Below are 15,915 nucleotides of genomic sequence, written 5' to 3'. Positions count from 1 at the left end.
ATGGCTTACTCCTTATTCTTAAAAAGGACTGTCATGACAGGCAGCCAAGAGGTTGATTAAAGAATTAATCAAATTCCTGTGAGGCAGAGGATTAGTTTATCCTGTCACGTGTACCAAGGTACAGTAAGAAGCTGTGTAGTATTAACCCGACATAAAAACCTTAGGCTTATTACCCTTCCAATATTATGCAAAATCTTACGCCTCCAATACTTTAAAAAAATGTAATTTAGAGATCCAGCGGGTAAACAGGCCCACCAAGTCCGCACCGACCAGCGATCCCCGCACACTAATACCATCCTTACACCCACTAGGGACAATATTACATTTACACCAAGCCAACTAACTTACAAATATGTACGTCTTTGGAGTGTGGGGGGAAACCGAAGATCTCGGAGAAAACCCACGCTGGTCTTGGGAAGATCGTACCAACTGCGTAGAGACACGCCCGTAGTCAGGTTTGATACCCGGGTCTTTGGGCGGTGTGAGGCAGCAACTCTACCGCTGCGCCACCGTGCCTCCCAGCTATTGTTCAGGAGGAATGTTCAGGTTTAGGTTGGTTATTGTCCCGTGTACTGAGGTGACCGTGAACAGCTTTGTTCTGCATCCATACAGGGCGGCACGGTGGCGCAGTGGTAGAACTGCTGCCTCGTAGCGCCAGAGACCCGGGTTCGATCCTGTCCTCGGGTGCTGTCTGTGTGAACTTTGCACATTTTCTCTGTGACCTCATGGGTTTTCTCCGGGTGCTCCGGTTTCCTCCCACATTCCAAAGACTTGCAGGAGATTAATTGGCTTCTGTAAATTGTCCCCATTGTGTAGGATGCGAATTTGGGATCACATAGAACTAGTGTGAGCGGGTGATCGATGGTTTGCATGGACTCGATGGGCCAAAGGGCCTGTTTCCATGCTATATCTCGAAACTAAATTAAATCAGATAGTACAATCAAGTCAAACCCAAATACAATAGATAGAGCAAAGGGGAAGGTACAGGGTGCAGAATATAGTTCTCAGCATTCTCAGGTCAGGTCAGGTCAGGTCGGGGGCAGAGTTCCCCCCTGCCATGGGTACCATGTCATCCCATGCTACCTGCTCCATGGTCAGATAGTCGGCGACTAAACCGTCTCCCCCACCTGGTTTACCAAAAACAAGACCTGTCAAAGGGCGGATGAGCTTCTAGCGAGCCAACGGCCATCCACACTTCAGTAGAAGTTGCGCTCACTGTCGTACATAGCGTTGTAAGGAATGAAGAAAAACATGAAATATAATTCTTCCCTCTCCTTGCTTCTCAAAAGAGAAGTTGTGAATAATAAACTGTAGCGCAATGCCCACAGTGGGCTAGAGGTGAATGGGACAGTATCCTAGCTTATGGGAGGGCCGTTCAGAAGCCTGATAACAGAGGGGAAGAAGCTGTTCCTGAGTCTGGTGGTGCGTTCTTTCAAGCTTCTGCACCTTCTGCTGAACGGGAGTGGGGAGAAGAATGAGAAGCAGGGAGAAGTATATAAACATGTAAATATAATAAACCTTAATATTTGTTTATTCATTAAGTTGTGTCGTGTCCACTTTATAGACACATAAAGATTTCAGTGTGGAGCCACGTTGATTAGAATTGCTAATTACATTTTCAATTCATTGAAGTTGTTTTATACAGAGTGCAGAATATCACGCATTGCTTCCAGTGCCAAAGTCCAATAAATGCAATCCTCAAACTCGTACAGTGGGGATATATTAAAGGGGACGATACAGAATGCTGAATATAGTTCTCAGCATTGTAGCGCACCAGTTCCAGAGACAAAGTCCAATGTCCGCAATGGGGTTAGAGGTGAATCGGACAGTATGCTAGAATTTTCAATTCACATAAGTTGTTTCATACCACTTAAATATACAGTATAATTTAGAAGAGCGCAGCAAATGATAATTTCTTTCACCTTATCATTGTTGGACAGAAGAAGACCTACCAGTGCATAAAGTGCCAGATGACTTTTGAGACCGAACGGGAAATACAGATCCATGTTGCAAATCACATGATTGGTAAGAACAACGTATTTTTATTTCATTCATTTTGAGATCATTTGATTTTTTTTTCCTTTCAAAGGATATGTCGGGTTGGATCAATGAATCAGCTCAATTCTTGAAGAGTTGCAGGTAACCTTTGCATTGTGGTTTGCCATCGTCTTCTTCTTGAGAATGAAATGTAAATAGACCAAAGGAATAGTTAGATGTCAAGCCGGGTGTTGAGCAGCCAGGTTGTTGTCTCTGTCGGCGTCAATGTCTGCCAGGCCCTGACACAGCTCCATTTGGTGGGTGGTAGAGCGGGCACCCAGAGATGACATGGTTGGCTGCTCTGTTGCTCTGCTCCGCATTCACAGGCTGGGCTCTGGTGGAGGGAGCCCCCATCTCCACACGCTGGCGTTGAAACGCCCAACTCCAGTACCAAGTCTGTTGAGCTTGTGATGGCAGATATAGATGTTCTGTGGCTGCTTCAGGTGGAGCAGGATTATCTGGGGCAATGGAGCTCCACAAACATTTACTTTTGCTGAACATGTCTTTTTCAGAGCTTGTGTTTGCGTGGGTGCAGCTAGTAGGTCAGGCTACTTCAAATTGGCAATGTTATGCTGTTGTACACGTCTGGTCTGTGCCTGGGAATGGGAGGTCTTTAAATCCTTGTCTCCGTTCTTGTTTTGCCTTCAGGAGTCTGGTGAATGTCCTTGTTCATTTGTTCTGTTCCTATTTCCACTGACCGGAGAGATACAACGAGAGCGGAAGCTCATGTGAAAACGTTTTCTGATACCAATTAGATTCATAGAGTGACACAGCGTGGAAACAGGCCCTTCGACCCAACTTGCCCACTCCGGCCAACATGTCCCAGCTAACAATTCCTCCATAAACTCTAGCGATATACATATCCCACACCCAGCAATGTTGCCATCTTTGTTATAATGTGTGTAAACAGAAATGAATACAACTACAATCAAAAAGATCAATTAATTTGGAGTGGCACGGTGGCGCAGTAGTAGAGTTACTGCCTCACAGCACCAGAGACCCGGGTTCCATCCCGACTGTGGGCGCTGTCTGTACAGAGTTTGTACGTTTTCCCCGTGACCGTGTGGGTTTTCACCGGGTGCTCTGGTTTCCTCCCACACTCTAATGACGAGCTAGTTTGTGGGTTAATTGGCTTCGGAAAAAATCGTAAATTGTCCCTCGTGTGTGGGAGAGAACTATTGTACGGGTTGATCGCTGGTCAGCGCGACCTTAGTGAGCCGAAGGACCTGTTTCCGCGCTGCATCTCGAAAGTCTAATGTTTGAAGCTAATTTTAAAGGCTGAACATAAATGTGTGGATGAAACTCTGATAGCTCGATTGTTATCAACTCGGAAAGCCACTCGCATGTATTCCCATTTTTGGCCGTGGTGAGTTTGTAATCTCCACTGGGAAACTGGTAGAAGCACTATACCTAACTGGCTGTTGTATTTAAAGGCCAAGCAAAGGGAGAATATCAAATCATTATCTTGGAGGATGTTGGTTTATTCATTGTGGGCAGGCCCTTCGGCCCAAATTGCCCATGCCGACCAACCTGCCCCTCCTACACTAATTCCATCTTGCCTGCAGTTGACCCATATCCCTTTAAACCTTCAGAAAGGAGATGAGGAGGAACTTCCTTAGTCAGAGGCTGGTGAATCTGTGGAATTCATTACCACGGATGGCAGTGGAGGCCAAGTCAATGGGTATATTTAAGGCGGAGATTGATAGATTCTTGATTAGTGTGGGTGTCAGAAGTTATGGGGAGAAGGCAGGAGAATGGGGTTGAGAGGGAAAGGTAGATCAGCCGTGGCAGAGTAGACGATGGGCCGAATAGCCTAATTCTGCTCTGAGAACTCATGAACTTGGGAGATGATTTTTTTTTTGGCCGCCACAAGTGACAGGTGGTATTACCTTGCGTTCATCTGGATATCTTTAATACCTTTGAGTTCCATCGGGAGTTTTGTGCTACTTCAGTTCTATTTATAGCGTGGGTTTGGCAACAGGGACAGGGGTGTCCCAGTGGAAATTTTCCATTTCTTTGTTTTAATAATAGATTGAACATGTAGGATTGAAGCCACAGAGAGTGGAGTATCATTGAAGATGCGTTATTCCTGAGTGTGCATGCCTACTCAACTGGTTCACAAAGCAACAAGGGTCTTTTAATGATCATCAGTGCTTCAGGATGTCACCCTTCCAATGCACCCCCTTCCCCAATACATCACCCCTAGGTTGTGCATAGCTATGTTGACCAGTAGTTTAGTTTAGTGTTACAGTGTGGATAAGGCCCTTCAGCCCACCGAGTCTGTGCCGACCACCTGCCGAACACATGCTAGGGACAATATACAAACGCCAATTAACCTACAACCTGCATATAGGCACAAAGTGCTGGAGTAGCTCAGCGGGACAGGCAGCATCTCTGGAGAAAAGGGATGGGCGACGTTTTTGGGTCGAGACCCTTCTTTGGGCAGAGATTCGGGGGAGAAGGGGAGACTGGAGATATGGAAGGGCAAGGTATGAAAAATGACAGATCAAAGGAGACGATGGTCAGGGAAATGTAGAACGGTTCTTTGTTGTCTGAGGGGAAGGTGACAACGAGGCGTACAAACAGTAAATTTAATCAGGAGGAGAGTGATACTAGTCAGAGAACTAGGGTGGGGGAGGGACGGATAGAGAGAGAGGGTAAGCAAGGGTTACTTGAAGGAAAATCTGTGTTCATACCACTGGGGTGTAAGTTGCTTAAGCAAAATATGAGGTGCTGTTCCTCCAATGTGTGCTGGGCCTCACTCTGACAATGGAGGAGGCCCAGGACAGAAAGGTCAGTGTGCGAATGGGAGGGGGAGTTAAAGTGTTTAGCAACCGGGAGATCGCGTGGCCCAGGCGGACTGAGCGGAGGATCCTTCCTGAAATGACACGCATACATTTCTCTCCAGAGATGCTGCCTGACCCGCTGAGTTACTCCAGTATTTTGTCTATCTGTGGTAGTTTTAGTAGCTTTTCATGGAGTGGCGTCTTACTTGCTACTAAATAATCTTCCTGTCACTGAGAATTCTCGTTAAGGTGCATAGAATGTTATTTATTAAGATTTTAACTAGTGTTGAAGATTATTGACAGGGGCAGCAAGGTAGCACAGCGGTAGAGTTGCTGCCTTACAATTCTCCAGCTCGCAGCGCCAGAGACACGGGTTTGATCCCGACTACGGGCGCTGTCTGTACGGAGTTTGTACGATCTCTCCGTGACCTGCGTGGGTTTTCTCCAACATCTTCTGTTTCATCCCACGCTCCAAAGACGTACAGGTTATTTGGCTTGGTGTAAATGTAAATTGTCCCTAGTGTGTGTAGGATATTGTTAATATGCAGGAATTGTTGGTCGGCGCGGACTCGGTGGGCTGAAGGGCCTGTTTCCGCGCTGTATATCAAAACTAAACTGTAAAAAAACACCTTTTTTACTGAGTCCCATTTTCTTTTCTTGTTTTGTTCTCTGCCGTTGTTTGGCATTGAATTAATTATTCTAAATTGCTCTTCTTGGGGGAGAGTCTGCATGCCTCATTAGGAGTTCTTCAATCTGAGATGCACGGATCTCTTGCAGAGAGCGGGATGCTCAAATGGATTTCTAATCACTGCGAGTTTGGGTGTAAAAGACCAGAGAACGTCTGTGGGCAAGTTAAGTGTGATGAATGGCTGATCATTTGCCAGTGGCTTCAAAGTCCAGAGCATCATGTACGCAGTGAGAATAGACACCACCAAGTGCTGGAGTAACTCAGCGAGTCAGGCAGCATCTCTGGAGAACATGGATCGGTGACGTTTCCAGAGTACTGGAGTAACTCAGCGGGTAGAATGATCCATGCCACGCATTTCATTTACATTTAGAAAATAATTTTACTTTTGCGTAGACGAGAAGCGGGGTTATTAATAAATCCAACAGGGGTACAGAGCATATAGAAACATAGAAACATAGGTGCAGGAGGAGGCCATTTGGCCCTCCAAGCCAGCACCGCCATTCATTGTGATCATGGCTGATCGTCCCCTATCAATAACCCGTACCTGCCTTCATCCCATATCCTTTGACTCCACTAGCCCCTAGAGCTCTAACTAACTCTCTCTTGAATCCATCCAGTGTCTTGGCCTCCACTGCCCTCTGTGGTAGGGAATTCCATAAATTCACAACTCTCTGGGTGAAAAAGTCTTTTCTCACCTCAGTCTTAAATGACCTCCCCTTTATCCTAAGATATAAAGCATCTATGGAGCGAAGGAATAGGTGACGTTTCGGGTCGAGACCCGGAAGGGTCTCGACCCGAAACGTCGCCTATTCCTTCGAGGAGAAGGGTCTCGACCTGAAACGTCGCCTATTCCACTACCCTCTGTGGCAGGGATTTCCATAAATTCACAACTCTCTGGGTGAAAAAGTCTTTTCTCACCTCAGTCTTAAATGACCTCCCCTTTATTCTAAGACTGTGTGTGGCCCCTGGTTCTGGACTCGCCCAACATTGGGAACATTTTTCCTGCATCTAGCTTGTCCAGTCCTTTTATAATGTTATAAGTTTCTATAAAATCCCCGCTCATCCTTCTAAACTCCAGTGAATACAAGCCCAGTCTTTTCAATCTTTCCTCATATGACTCCCCCCTCCCAGGGATCCCGTCTAAACTCCTCAATCACAAGGATGTCAAGCCCATCTCTTTTCAATCTTTGCCCACCTCATGGTAAGACATGAAGTGAACTTCCGCAAGAGGTAACCGAGCCAAATCCCAGGAGATCAATCCCGTGAACCTACACTGCACTGCCTCAATCACAAGGATGTCCTTCCTCAAATTAGGACATCTTAATTTGAGGAGCACCATCTTTGCCCACCAGGGTGGCAAGGACATGAAGTGAACTTCCACAAGAGGTAACCGAGCCAAATAGCATTGATCCATTTAAAGAGATATTGGATAAGTATTTCTGGGAGGTTGGAGTTGAAAGCCATGCTAACAGGATTAGATGATTGCGGTGAGTATATGCCGATCGATTGTCTGTTTATCTGCAGTAGAGTCAATGGATCTCAAAATCACGTCCTTAACATGCTGAATACAAAGGATGCTTGTGTCTGGGGCATTGCCAGCGTAAGCATCAGAATTTGCCTAATGTGCAGAAGGCATTCGGGGACTGCACCAAGCCGATCAAAACATGGAGAGTTATTTCTGAACAATATGATTTTTTTTTTGTACGTAGTGTCAAGGTTCCGCCCTGCCCCCTCTGTCATTTCCTGTTATGTTGAATTAGCCTCCAGCAGGAAACTGGTATCATTCAAGCTGGGAATGCTCTGACTTTGGGCAACGTCACCAATGTAGGAACCTCCCCCCGTCTGCATCTCGAGGGAATAACATTGATCAGGGGCTGGACTGGGCTAGATAGACCGAGCCCTTGTCATTAAAGTAAGTCAAAGTAAAGTAAGTACGTTTATTGGCCAAGTATTCACATACAAGGAATTTGCCTTGGTGCTCCGCCCACAAGTAACAACATGACATACAGTGACAGTTTCGAATGACTCAGAAAACACTAAACATTAATAATAATAAAACATTCATGATCAAACACCATTGATCAAGCATGTGAACCAACAACAAAATGTCAGAGACAGAATGTTTCACTGGGAACAATTCGTCTCCACATCTACAGGTCAAGTTGGGAGTCATAGTCACAGAGTCATAGAGTGACACAGCCCTTGTGGAGACAGGCCCTTTGGCCCGACTTGCCCATACCGGCCGACATGTCCCATCTACACTAGTCCCACCTGGCCCATATCCCTCCAACCCATCCTATCCATGTACCTGTCTAACTGTTTCTTAAACGTTGTGATGGTCCCTGCCTCAACTACCTCCTCTGGCAGCTCGTTACATTTATCCACCACCCTTTGTGTGAAAATCTTACCCCTCAATACCTATCGAATCTTCCCCCCCTCACCTTAAACCTATGTCCTCTGGTTCTTGATTTCCCTACTCTGGGAGTATTTAGATTCTTGTAGAGATACAATATTCACGTGCCCTCAGGAAACAGGTCCTTTGGCCCACTGATCAGCGATCCCCGCACACTAACATTATTCTACACACACTAGGGACAATTTACAATTAGACCAAGTCAATTAACCTACCATCCTGTATGTCTGGAGTGTGGGAGGAAATTGGAGATCCCTGAGGAATTGGAGAAACCTGCGCAGGTCACAGGGAGAACGTACAAACTCCGTACAGACAGCACACGTGGTCAGGATCGAACCCGGATCTCTGGCACCGTGAGGCAGCAACTCTACCGCTGCGCCACCGTGCAGCGTGAGAGTGATACCTTATACCCGCTTGGTTGCTTATAGCTCCAGTCAGGTCTCGACCCGAAACGTCACCCACTCCTTGACGTATTGAATGGCGGTGCTGGCTCGAAGGGCCAAATGGCCTACTCCTGCACCTATTGCTTAGTGTCTATTATTAACCAATACTATAATAACAATCATTTTGAAGAAGGGTCTCAACCTGGAACATCATCCATTATTCCTTCTCTGCAGAGATGCTGCCTGTCCTGCTGAGTTACTCCAGCATTTTGTGGGGTCTATCTTCACTAGAAATATTCTGTGTTGATACGTAACCTGTGATGTCAAAGATTTTGAATTTTATTTTACTGAATGCAGCAAAATCTATCACAGTGTTTGGATAGGCACACGGATAGGACAGGTTTAGAGGGATATGGGGCAAACGCAGGCAGGTGGGACGAGTGTAGATGGGGCATGTTGGTCGGTGTGGGCAAGTTGGGGCCGAAGGGCCTGTTTCCACGATGCCTGACTATGAATCTGTCAGACTTATTGATTTTGAGAAATACATGGCTAATGTTTAAATATATATTTGTGTTGAAGAACATTGCAGTTGAGTATTACAAATATGTACTGCTTCTAATATTCTGTGGGTCATCATAGCAGTGTAGATATAAAAAACAGAAGGAAAGAATTCTAGTACCTGTATAAAGGATAGTTGGCATCAAAGATAGAGAATATATCGGAATCGGAAGCCCTTAAGTCATCTACTTGTGATTTGACAGACACTATACTGATACTTGTAACCACAACATATACGTAAAATTCAATAGATATATTAATAAAATTGATATATAAGATACCAGCATCTGCATAATTTGTGACTCGTAGAGTTCTGAAGTCATACAGCATGGAAACAGGCCCTTCGGCCCAACATGCCCACACCGACCAACATGTCCCATCTACACTAGTTCCACGTGCCTGTGTTTGGCCTATACTCCTTCAAAACTGCCCTACTATCCATGCAATTGTCCCTGCCTCAATTACCTCCTCTGGCAGCTCGTTCCATACTCGTTCCATACACCCACCCTACCCCCCCTTTACAATACAATACAACGTGAGAAAAAGTGAAATGATACCCAGCGATCAGATTCCACATAAAACAATCTTTTTTAACCCCACCACAGCATTCACCTTAAAGGCACACTATGGCCAGTCCTCCTGGTCCTCGATTCCCCCCCGCAGCCGTTGCTGGGGCAAGAGGCTCTGTGGATCTACCCGACCTATTCCTCTCATGATTTTATACACCTTGATATATTAAGGACGGCACAGTGGTGTGGTGTAGCGATAGAGTTGCTGCTTTACAGAGCTTGCAGCTCCGGAAACCCGGGCTCAATCTTCGGTTTCCTCCCCACACTCCAAAGACCTACAGGTTAGTAGGTTAATTGGTTCGGTCCAAGTGTAAATTTCACCCAAGTGTGTGTGTGTAGGGTAGTGTTAGTGTGCGGGGATCGCTTGTCAGCGCAGACTCGGTGGGCCGAAGGGCCTGTTTCTGTGCTGTATCTCTAAAAAATGAAAGAAAATTAAAAAAAAAAAAAAATCTCCTTGATATATTTTTGTTGTATTCTGCTCAGAGTTAAGAAGTGGGATTTAATGCACTGGTTATTGTGGATTTAAATTGATTTTTTTTCTCTGTTTGAATTTTCCTGATTTTTCTTGAATCGATGTGAGATTATCAGTTGGTAGTATTTATTCCTGGTGTGCTTTGTAACCATATTTTAATCATAAACCCCTTCCACTAGGCAAAGACAAAGTGAATCTTTACTTTGAGTGCAATGCCCTTTGTTCAAACCAGAAGCTCATACCTGTCACAAAATCATTTCTTTATCATAAAAATATGACCTCTCAAACCCCTGTCATATTGAAATTACAGCACCATCTGTTACAGTATTTTCTGCATCGGGTGGAAATAGTTGGGCATGTATTGTGTGTGTGTGTGTGTGCGTAGTTCTGGACACGAGCTGTGCTGTGCATAAATGCAGTTTTGACAATTTCAGAAACACAAATTATAATTTAAATTAATTAGCGTTTATGGTTAAGTGAACAGCCTGCGTAGATAAAGATTATCTCTCCTCTCAGAAGAAGATATATAGCAGTTACTAAACACAGGAAACCTTTTCAACGTCTCTTTGTATATGACAATTTTGAAGGTTAGACTGGAAAATTGTTACCTCCAAATATTGCAGGCATATAGACCAACAAAATGTAGACAAGGAATCTGAGGTAGACACAGAATGCTGGAGTAACTCTGGAGAGAAGGAATGGGTGACGTTTTGGGGTCGAGACACTTCTGCAGACAGAGAGTCAGGGGACAGGGGAACTAATTTTTAAGAAGGAACTGCAGATGCTGGAAAATCGAAAGTAGACAAAAGTGCTGGAGAAACTCAGCGGGTGCAGCAGCATCTATGGAGCGAAGGAAATAGGCAACGTTTCGGCCCGAAATGTTGCCTATTTCCTTTGCTCCATAGATGCTGCATTCCTTTGCTCCATTGTCTATCTTAAACTGTGGCCCCTGGTTCTGGACTCCCCCAACATCGGGATTAATGTGCGGGGATTGTTGGTTAGCACAGACTCGATGGGCTGAAGGGCCTGTTTCCGTGCTGTGTCTCCATGCTCTATCTAAGGCAGGACAACACAATGGAAGCTAATTTCATTGATGCGAAATGTTGCCTATTTCCTTGGTTTCGGCCCGAAACGTTGCCTATTTCCTTCGCTCCATAGATGCTGCTGCACCCGCTGAGTTTCTCCAGCACTTTTGTCTACCTTCGCCAGGGAAACTAGAGGAGGTACGAAAGAGGTACCAAAAACAAATAATTGAACGGGATACAAAAGGGCAAATCCAAGCCAGCAACGATGGCCAAGGACAGTGATGGACACAAAATGCTGGAGTAACTCAGCGGGACGAGCAGCATCTCAGGAGAGAAGGAATGGGACCCTTGTTCGGTTTAAATCGGCACCTACAGTTCCTCCCTACACCGACAAAGTTACAAAAGTACTCATTAGGGTCGCGATGGTCTCAGTTGCTCTCCCCCTCCCCACCCTCCCGCCGTTCCCTCCTAGTTCTCGCTGGTTAATTCGGAGAAAGCCCACACGGTCACACGGAGAACATGCAAACTCCACACAGGCAGCACCCGAGGTCAGGATTGTAACCGGGACTCTGATGCAGTGTGTCAGAGGCTCGTGCAACTGCGCCACCATCTCACCCGTTACTGATTATGGTTAATTGTGTGACTTTCCATTTGGGGGAGTCCAGAACCAGGGGCCACACAGTTTAAGAATAAGGAGTTTGCCATTTAGAACGGAGACGAGGAAACACTTTTTCTCACAGAGAGTGGTGAGTCTGTGGAATTCTCTGCCGGTGGAGGCCGGTTCTCTGGATGCTTTCAAGAGAGAGCTAGATAGGGCTCTTAAAAATAGTGGAGTCAGGGGATATGGGGAGAAGGCAGGAACGGGGTACTGATTGGGGATGATCAGCCAAATGGCCTACTCCTGCACCTATTGTCTATTGTCTATTCTATTGTCATTTGTGCACCCAAATTTAGTAAAACTCGTGTTACTTATTGGGAAAATGTTTTAATTGTAGCGTTCATCGCTCTCCTCCTCCTGTACCTAGAAAGTAATAGAAAGTAAAGTAATGAAAGGTCCAAACACCCATTGGCGACGGGTGGTATATACCAGGGTTATCGATAAAACTTAAACCCAAGATTCTCAATAAAAGTTTAATGGATCATTTAACATTTCTAGAATGTTTGTTACCTTTCAAAAGTATCTTATAAAATGTTTCAGAAGTATTTAATGCTTGGACTTTTAACTATTTGTCTGATCGGTAGACATCATAGCGCCCAACATAAAGTATTTTGTGGTTTAGTTGAATCTTACGAGTGTAGATATCTGATACACTGGGATAAACAGTGACCATTTTGCCTGTATATTACAATTTCTGAGCTGGGAAATATATGCTGACTACGGGATTTATCAAAGCATCTCCATTAGGTATTTGAAATTGCATCACTGTGCTCCGTCTCTTTAAATGCCAATTATTTTTCAACCTTTTATGTCTGAACAATATAAAATTGAACAGGGACAGCTTAATCATCCTTTCTTTCCTCCTTGTAGTGCAACTCCTGCTGAGCCCTTTTCAGGTCAGAATGTGTTGGGCGCAGGGGGGCAGAGCTGTCGACAACTGCAGCTCGGAATAAAATTCCTTAATCTTTTACTTGCCAGTGGTCATCCTAAGCAGCGTTAAACGTGGCTTTTTTAAAATTGCTACCTGCCTGCCTCTGAGAAGCATCCCGGAATACATTGAAAGGAAAATCAGCCATTTGCAAGGCAGCCTAACATCGCTAAACGCCGGTGTGCCACGGGGGTTAATGGGAGCGAGCAATTCTTCGGGAAAGCATGGGGTATGTTCCTGGATTCATCCACTCATGGCTGGAGAGTGAAGCGTCCTGCATCAGTCTCCACTGGCTCTGTAGCGTTGGCACAGGTCCGACAGAGGGAGGGGGGAAAAAACTGTTCACCCATTTTAGGAAAGAGTTTAGAAAAGAACTGCAGATGCTGGAAAATCGAAGGTAGACAAAAGTGCTGGAGAAACTCAGCGGGTACAGCAGCATCTATGGAACGAAGGAAATTGGCAACGTTTTGGGCCGAAATGTCACGCATTCCTTCTCTGCCTGTACAGCTGAGTTACTCCAGCATTTTGTGTCGACCTTCGGTTTAAACCAGCATCTGCAGCTCCTTCCTACTTAGAACTAGTGTGGATGGGTGATTGCTAGCACAGACTAGTAGGTCGAAGGGCCTATCCCCATACATTTCTTTGTATTTAGTTTAGTTTAGTTTGCTGTCACGTGTACTGAGGTGAAAGGCTTTTGTTGCGTGCTATCCAGTCAGCAGAAAGACAATACTTGATTACAATCGAGCCGTTCACAGTGTACAGATACACAGTGGCGGACTGGGTCTAAAAATATTGGTTGCCAGGAGACAGAGGGGGCCCACTTGATCAGGGGCCCACTTGATATAGGGGGCCCACTTCATCAGGGGCCCACTTGCCATAGGGCAAGCTGACACCCTGGACAGTCCGCCACTGCAGATACATGATAAAGGGAATAACGTTTAGTGCAACATAAAGTCCAGTAAAGTCTGATTAAAGATAGCCCAAGGGTCTTCTGTGAGGTAGATGGTAGTTCATGATCCCTCTCTGGTTTGTGGTGGGAATGATTCATTAGCCTGATAACAGCTGGGACGAAACAGTCCCTGAATCTGGAGGTGTGCGTTTTCACACTTCTGTACCTCTTGCCTGATGGGAGAGGGGAGATGAGGGAGTGACCAAAGATCCTATAGCGGAGCAAGATAGACCACTCCTGCTAAATGCAAAGGGCTGACGTGTAGTACGCAACGGAGCGGAACGTGGGCCTTTTTTTCATCCATTTCAGTAACCGGACCCGACCCGACCCGACCCGACCCGACCCGACCCGACTCGCAGTGTAATCAACGTTGCGGGGGAACAGTTTGTGTTAATAAATTGACATTCTGGAAATGAGGAGAAGATTTTTACCAAAGAACTTTTATTTGTACAAGGATGTTTCCGTAACCGGCCCCCGTCTTCCGTCTCCGCACTAGTATCTTTGCTCCGCTACGATGGGATCTTTGGTGTGGAGACGGAAGCCGGTTACGGAAATGGGGCCGAAAATTACCCATGAATCTGCCCGTGGCCTTACTACTTCTTTTTCGTCGAGTGATCTATCTTGCTCGCTGTAGGATCTTTGGGAGTGACCAGGGTGAGACTGGTCCTTGATTATGCGGCTGGCCTTGCCGAGGCAGCGTGAGGTATAAATGAAATCAATAAAAGGGAGGTTGGTTTGTGTGATGGTCTGGGCTGCGTTGACGAATCGCTGCAATTTTATACAGTCCTGGAAGGAGCTGTTCCCAAACCATGCTGTGATGCATCGCGATAAAATGCTTTCCACTGCGCATGAGTAACTTCTTAAATGGACTCTTTGTAACTCGTTCTCTCCTAGCCCACAGCTAGCAATGGCCTGTTTCCTTTAGCATTGTTACTTTTTTGCATATATTTTATTAATTTGTTCAATATCTACATCACCGTCTATATCTCTCGTTTCACTTTCCCTCGACTCTCAGTCTGAAGAAGAGTCTCGACCCGAAACGTCACCTATTCATTCTCTCCAGAGATGCTGCCTGTCCCTGCCTTACTCCAGTTTTTTGTGCCTATCTTCTTACAAGGAAGCACAAAATTGCAGAGAAAGGGATTTCTTCAGGGTTGTGATAAGAGCTAATGTTGGATAGCATTGGCCTAGTTATAAATGAATGAAGGCTTGTCAAATATGAGAAGGCTGATACAGGGCTCACCCTTCCATCAGCAGGGATTTCTCACTGGCCTCAGCAGGAATAAGTCGGGTAACGCACAGTCTTTTACCCAGAGTAGGGGAATCGAGAACCAGAGGACATGGGTTGAAGGTGAGGGGGGGGAACAGATTTAATGGGAACCTGAGGGGTAGCTTTTTCACACAAAGGGTGGTGGGTGTATGGAACGATAGTTGAGGCTGGGACTATCACAATGTTTAAGAAACATTTGGACAAGTGCATGGATAGAATGGGTTTAGAGGGATATGGGCCAAACGCAGGCAGGTGGGACTAGTGTAGATGGGACATGTTGGTCGGTGTGGGCAAGTTGGGCCGAAGGGCCTGTTTCCACATTGTATGACTGTTCAAGGTTGTGCAAAATATTAGATAAGCACAGAAAATGCTGGAAACATCTAGAAGATCAGGCAGCACCTGTGGAAAGATTAATGATTGATGTTTCAGCTCCTGACTAAATGTCTGTGTAGGAAAGAACTGCAGATGCTGGTTTAAATCTAAGGTAGACACAAAATGCCGGAGCAACTCAGCGGGAGGCAGCATCTAGAGAGAAGGAATGGGTGGTGTTTTGGTATCCTGTGAGTAGTCTGGAATGTTAACTCTCTGTTTCCACAGATGCTGCTTGACCTGCTGAGTGCTTTTGGTACTTTCTGTTTTTATTTGAGATTTCCTGCCTATGTAGTTTTTCGATCTTTGTTTGATAAATACACATCTGTTCTCAATGCGTTATCCAGAGGTGAATTTAGCCGGATAGACTCTCCTAAAAGGTAGATAACTCCTATAATAGTAATGCAGAAATGTATATGGAGATGAAGTTGATAATAGACAATAGACAATAGGAGTAGGCCATTCGGCCCTTCGAGCCAGCACCGCCATTCAATGTGATCATGGCTGATCATCCCCAATTTTATTTTTATTTTTAATATGTTTTATTATTATTATTTTTTTTTTTTATGATACTGCCTGTAAGGGAAATTCATTTCGTTGTCTCAAATCGAGACAATGACAATAAATTTGAATACAATACAATACAATACAATACAATTAGTACCCTGTTCCTGCCTTCTCCCCATATCCCTTGACTCCGCTATCTTTAAGAGCCCTATCTAGCTCTCTCTTGAAAGCATCCAGAGAACCTGCCTCCACCGCCCTCTTTGAGGCAGAGAATTCCACAGACTCACAGCTCTCTGTGTGAAA

The 15,915-nt window shown here is 45.3% G+C and overlaps 1 protein-coding gene across 4 annotated transcripts in view; it reads left to right on the top strand.

Moving 5' to 3' along the window:
- znf423 (zinc finger protein 423) overlaps positions 1-15,915 on the top strand; it is a 356,073-nt gene that overhangs the window by 175,648 nt on the left and 164,510 nt on the right. For 3 of the 4 annotated variants that reach the window (XM_055648398.1, XM_055648397.1, XM_055648400.1), the window contains one exon: positions 1,941-2,025. In XM_055648398.1, the coding sequence (XP_055504373.1) occupies positions 1,941-2,025 (85 nt within the window). The remainder of the gene's footprint in view (positions 1-1,940; positions 2,026-15,915) is intronic. The other variant, XM_055648399.1, reaches the window with a different exon arrangement.

The sequence above is a fragment of the Leucoraja erinacea genome, chromosome 17 (assembly GCF_028641065.1).
Source record: "Leucoraja erinacea ecotype New England chromosome 17, Leri_hhj_1, whole genome shotgun sequence".
Taxonomy (NCBI): Eukaryota; Metazoa; Chordata; class Chondrichthyes; order Rajiformes; family Rajidae; genus Leucoraja; species Leucoraja erinaceus.
Note: the sequence above shows the minus strand (reverse complement) of the source record. Positions and strands in the feature narration are given on the sequence as shown.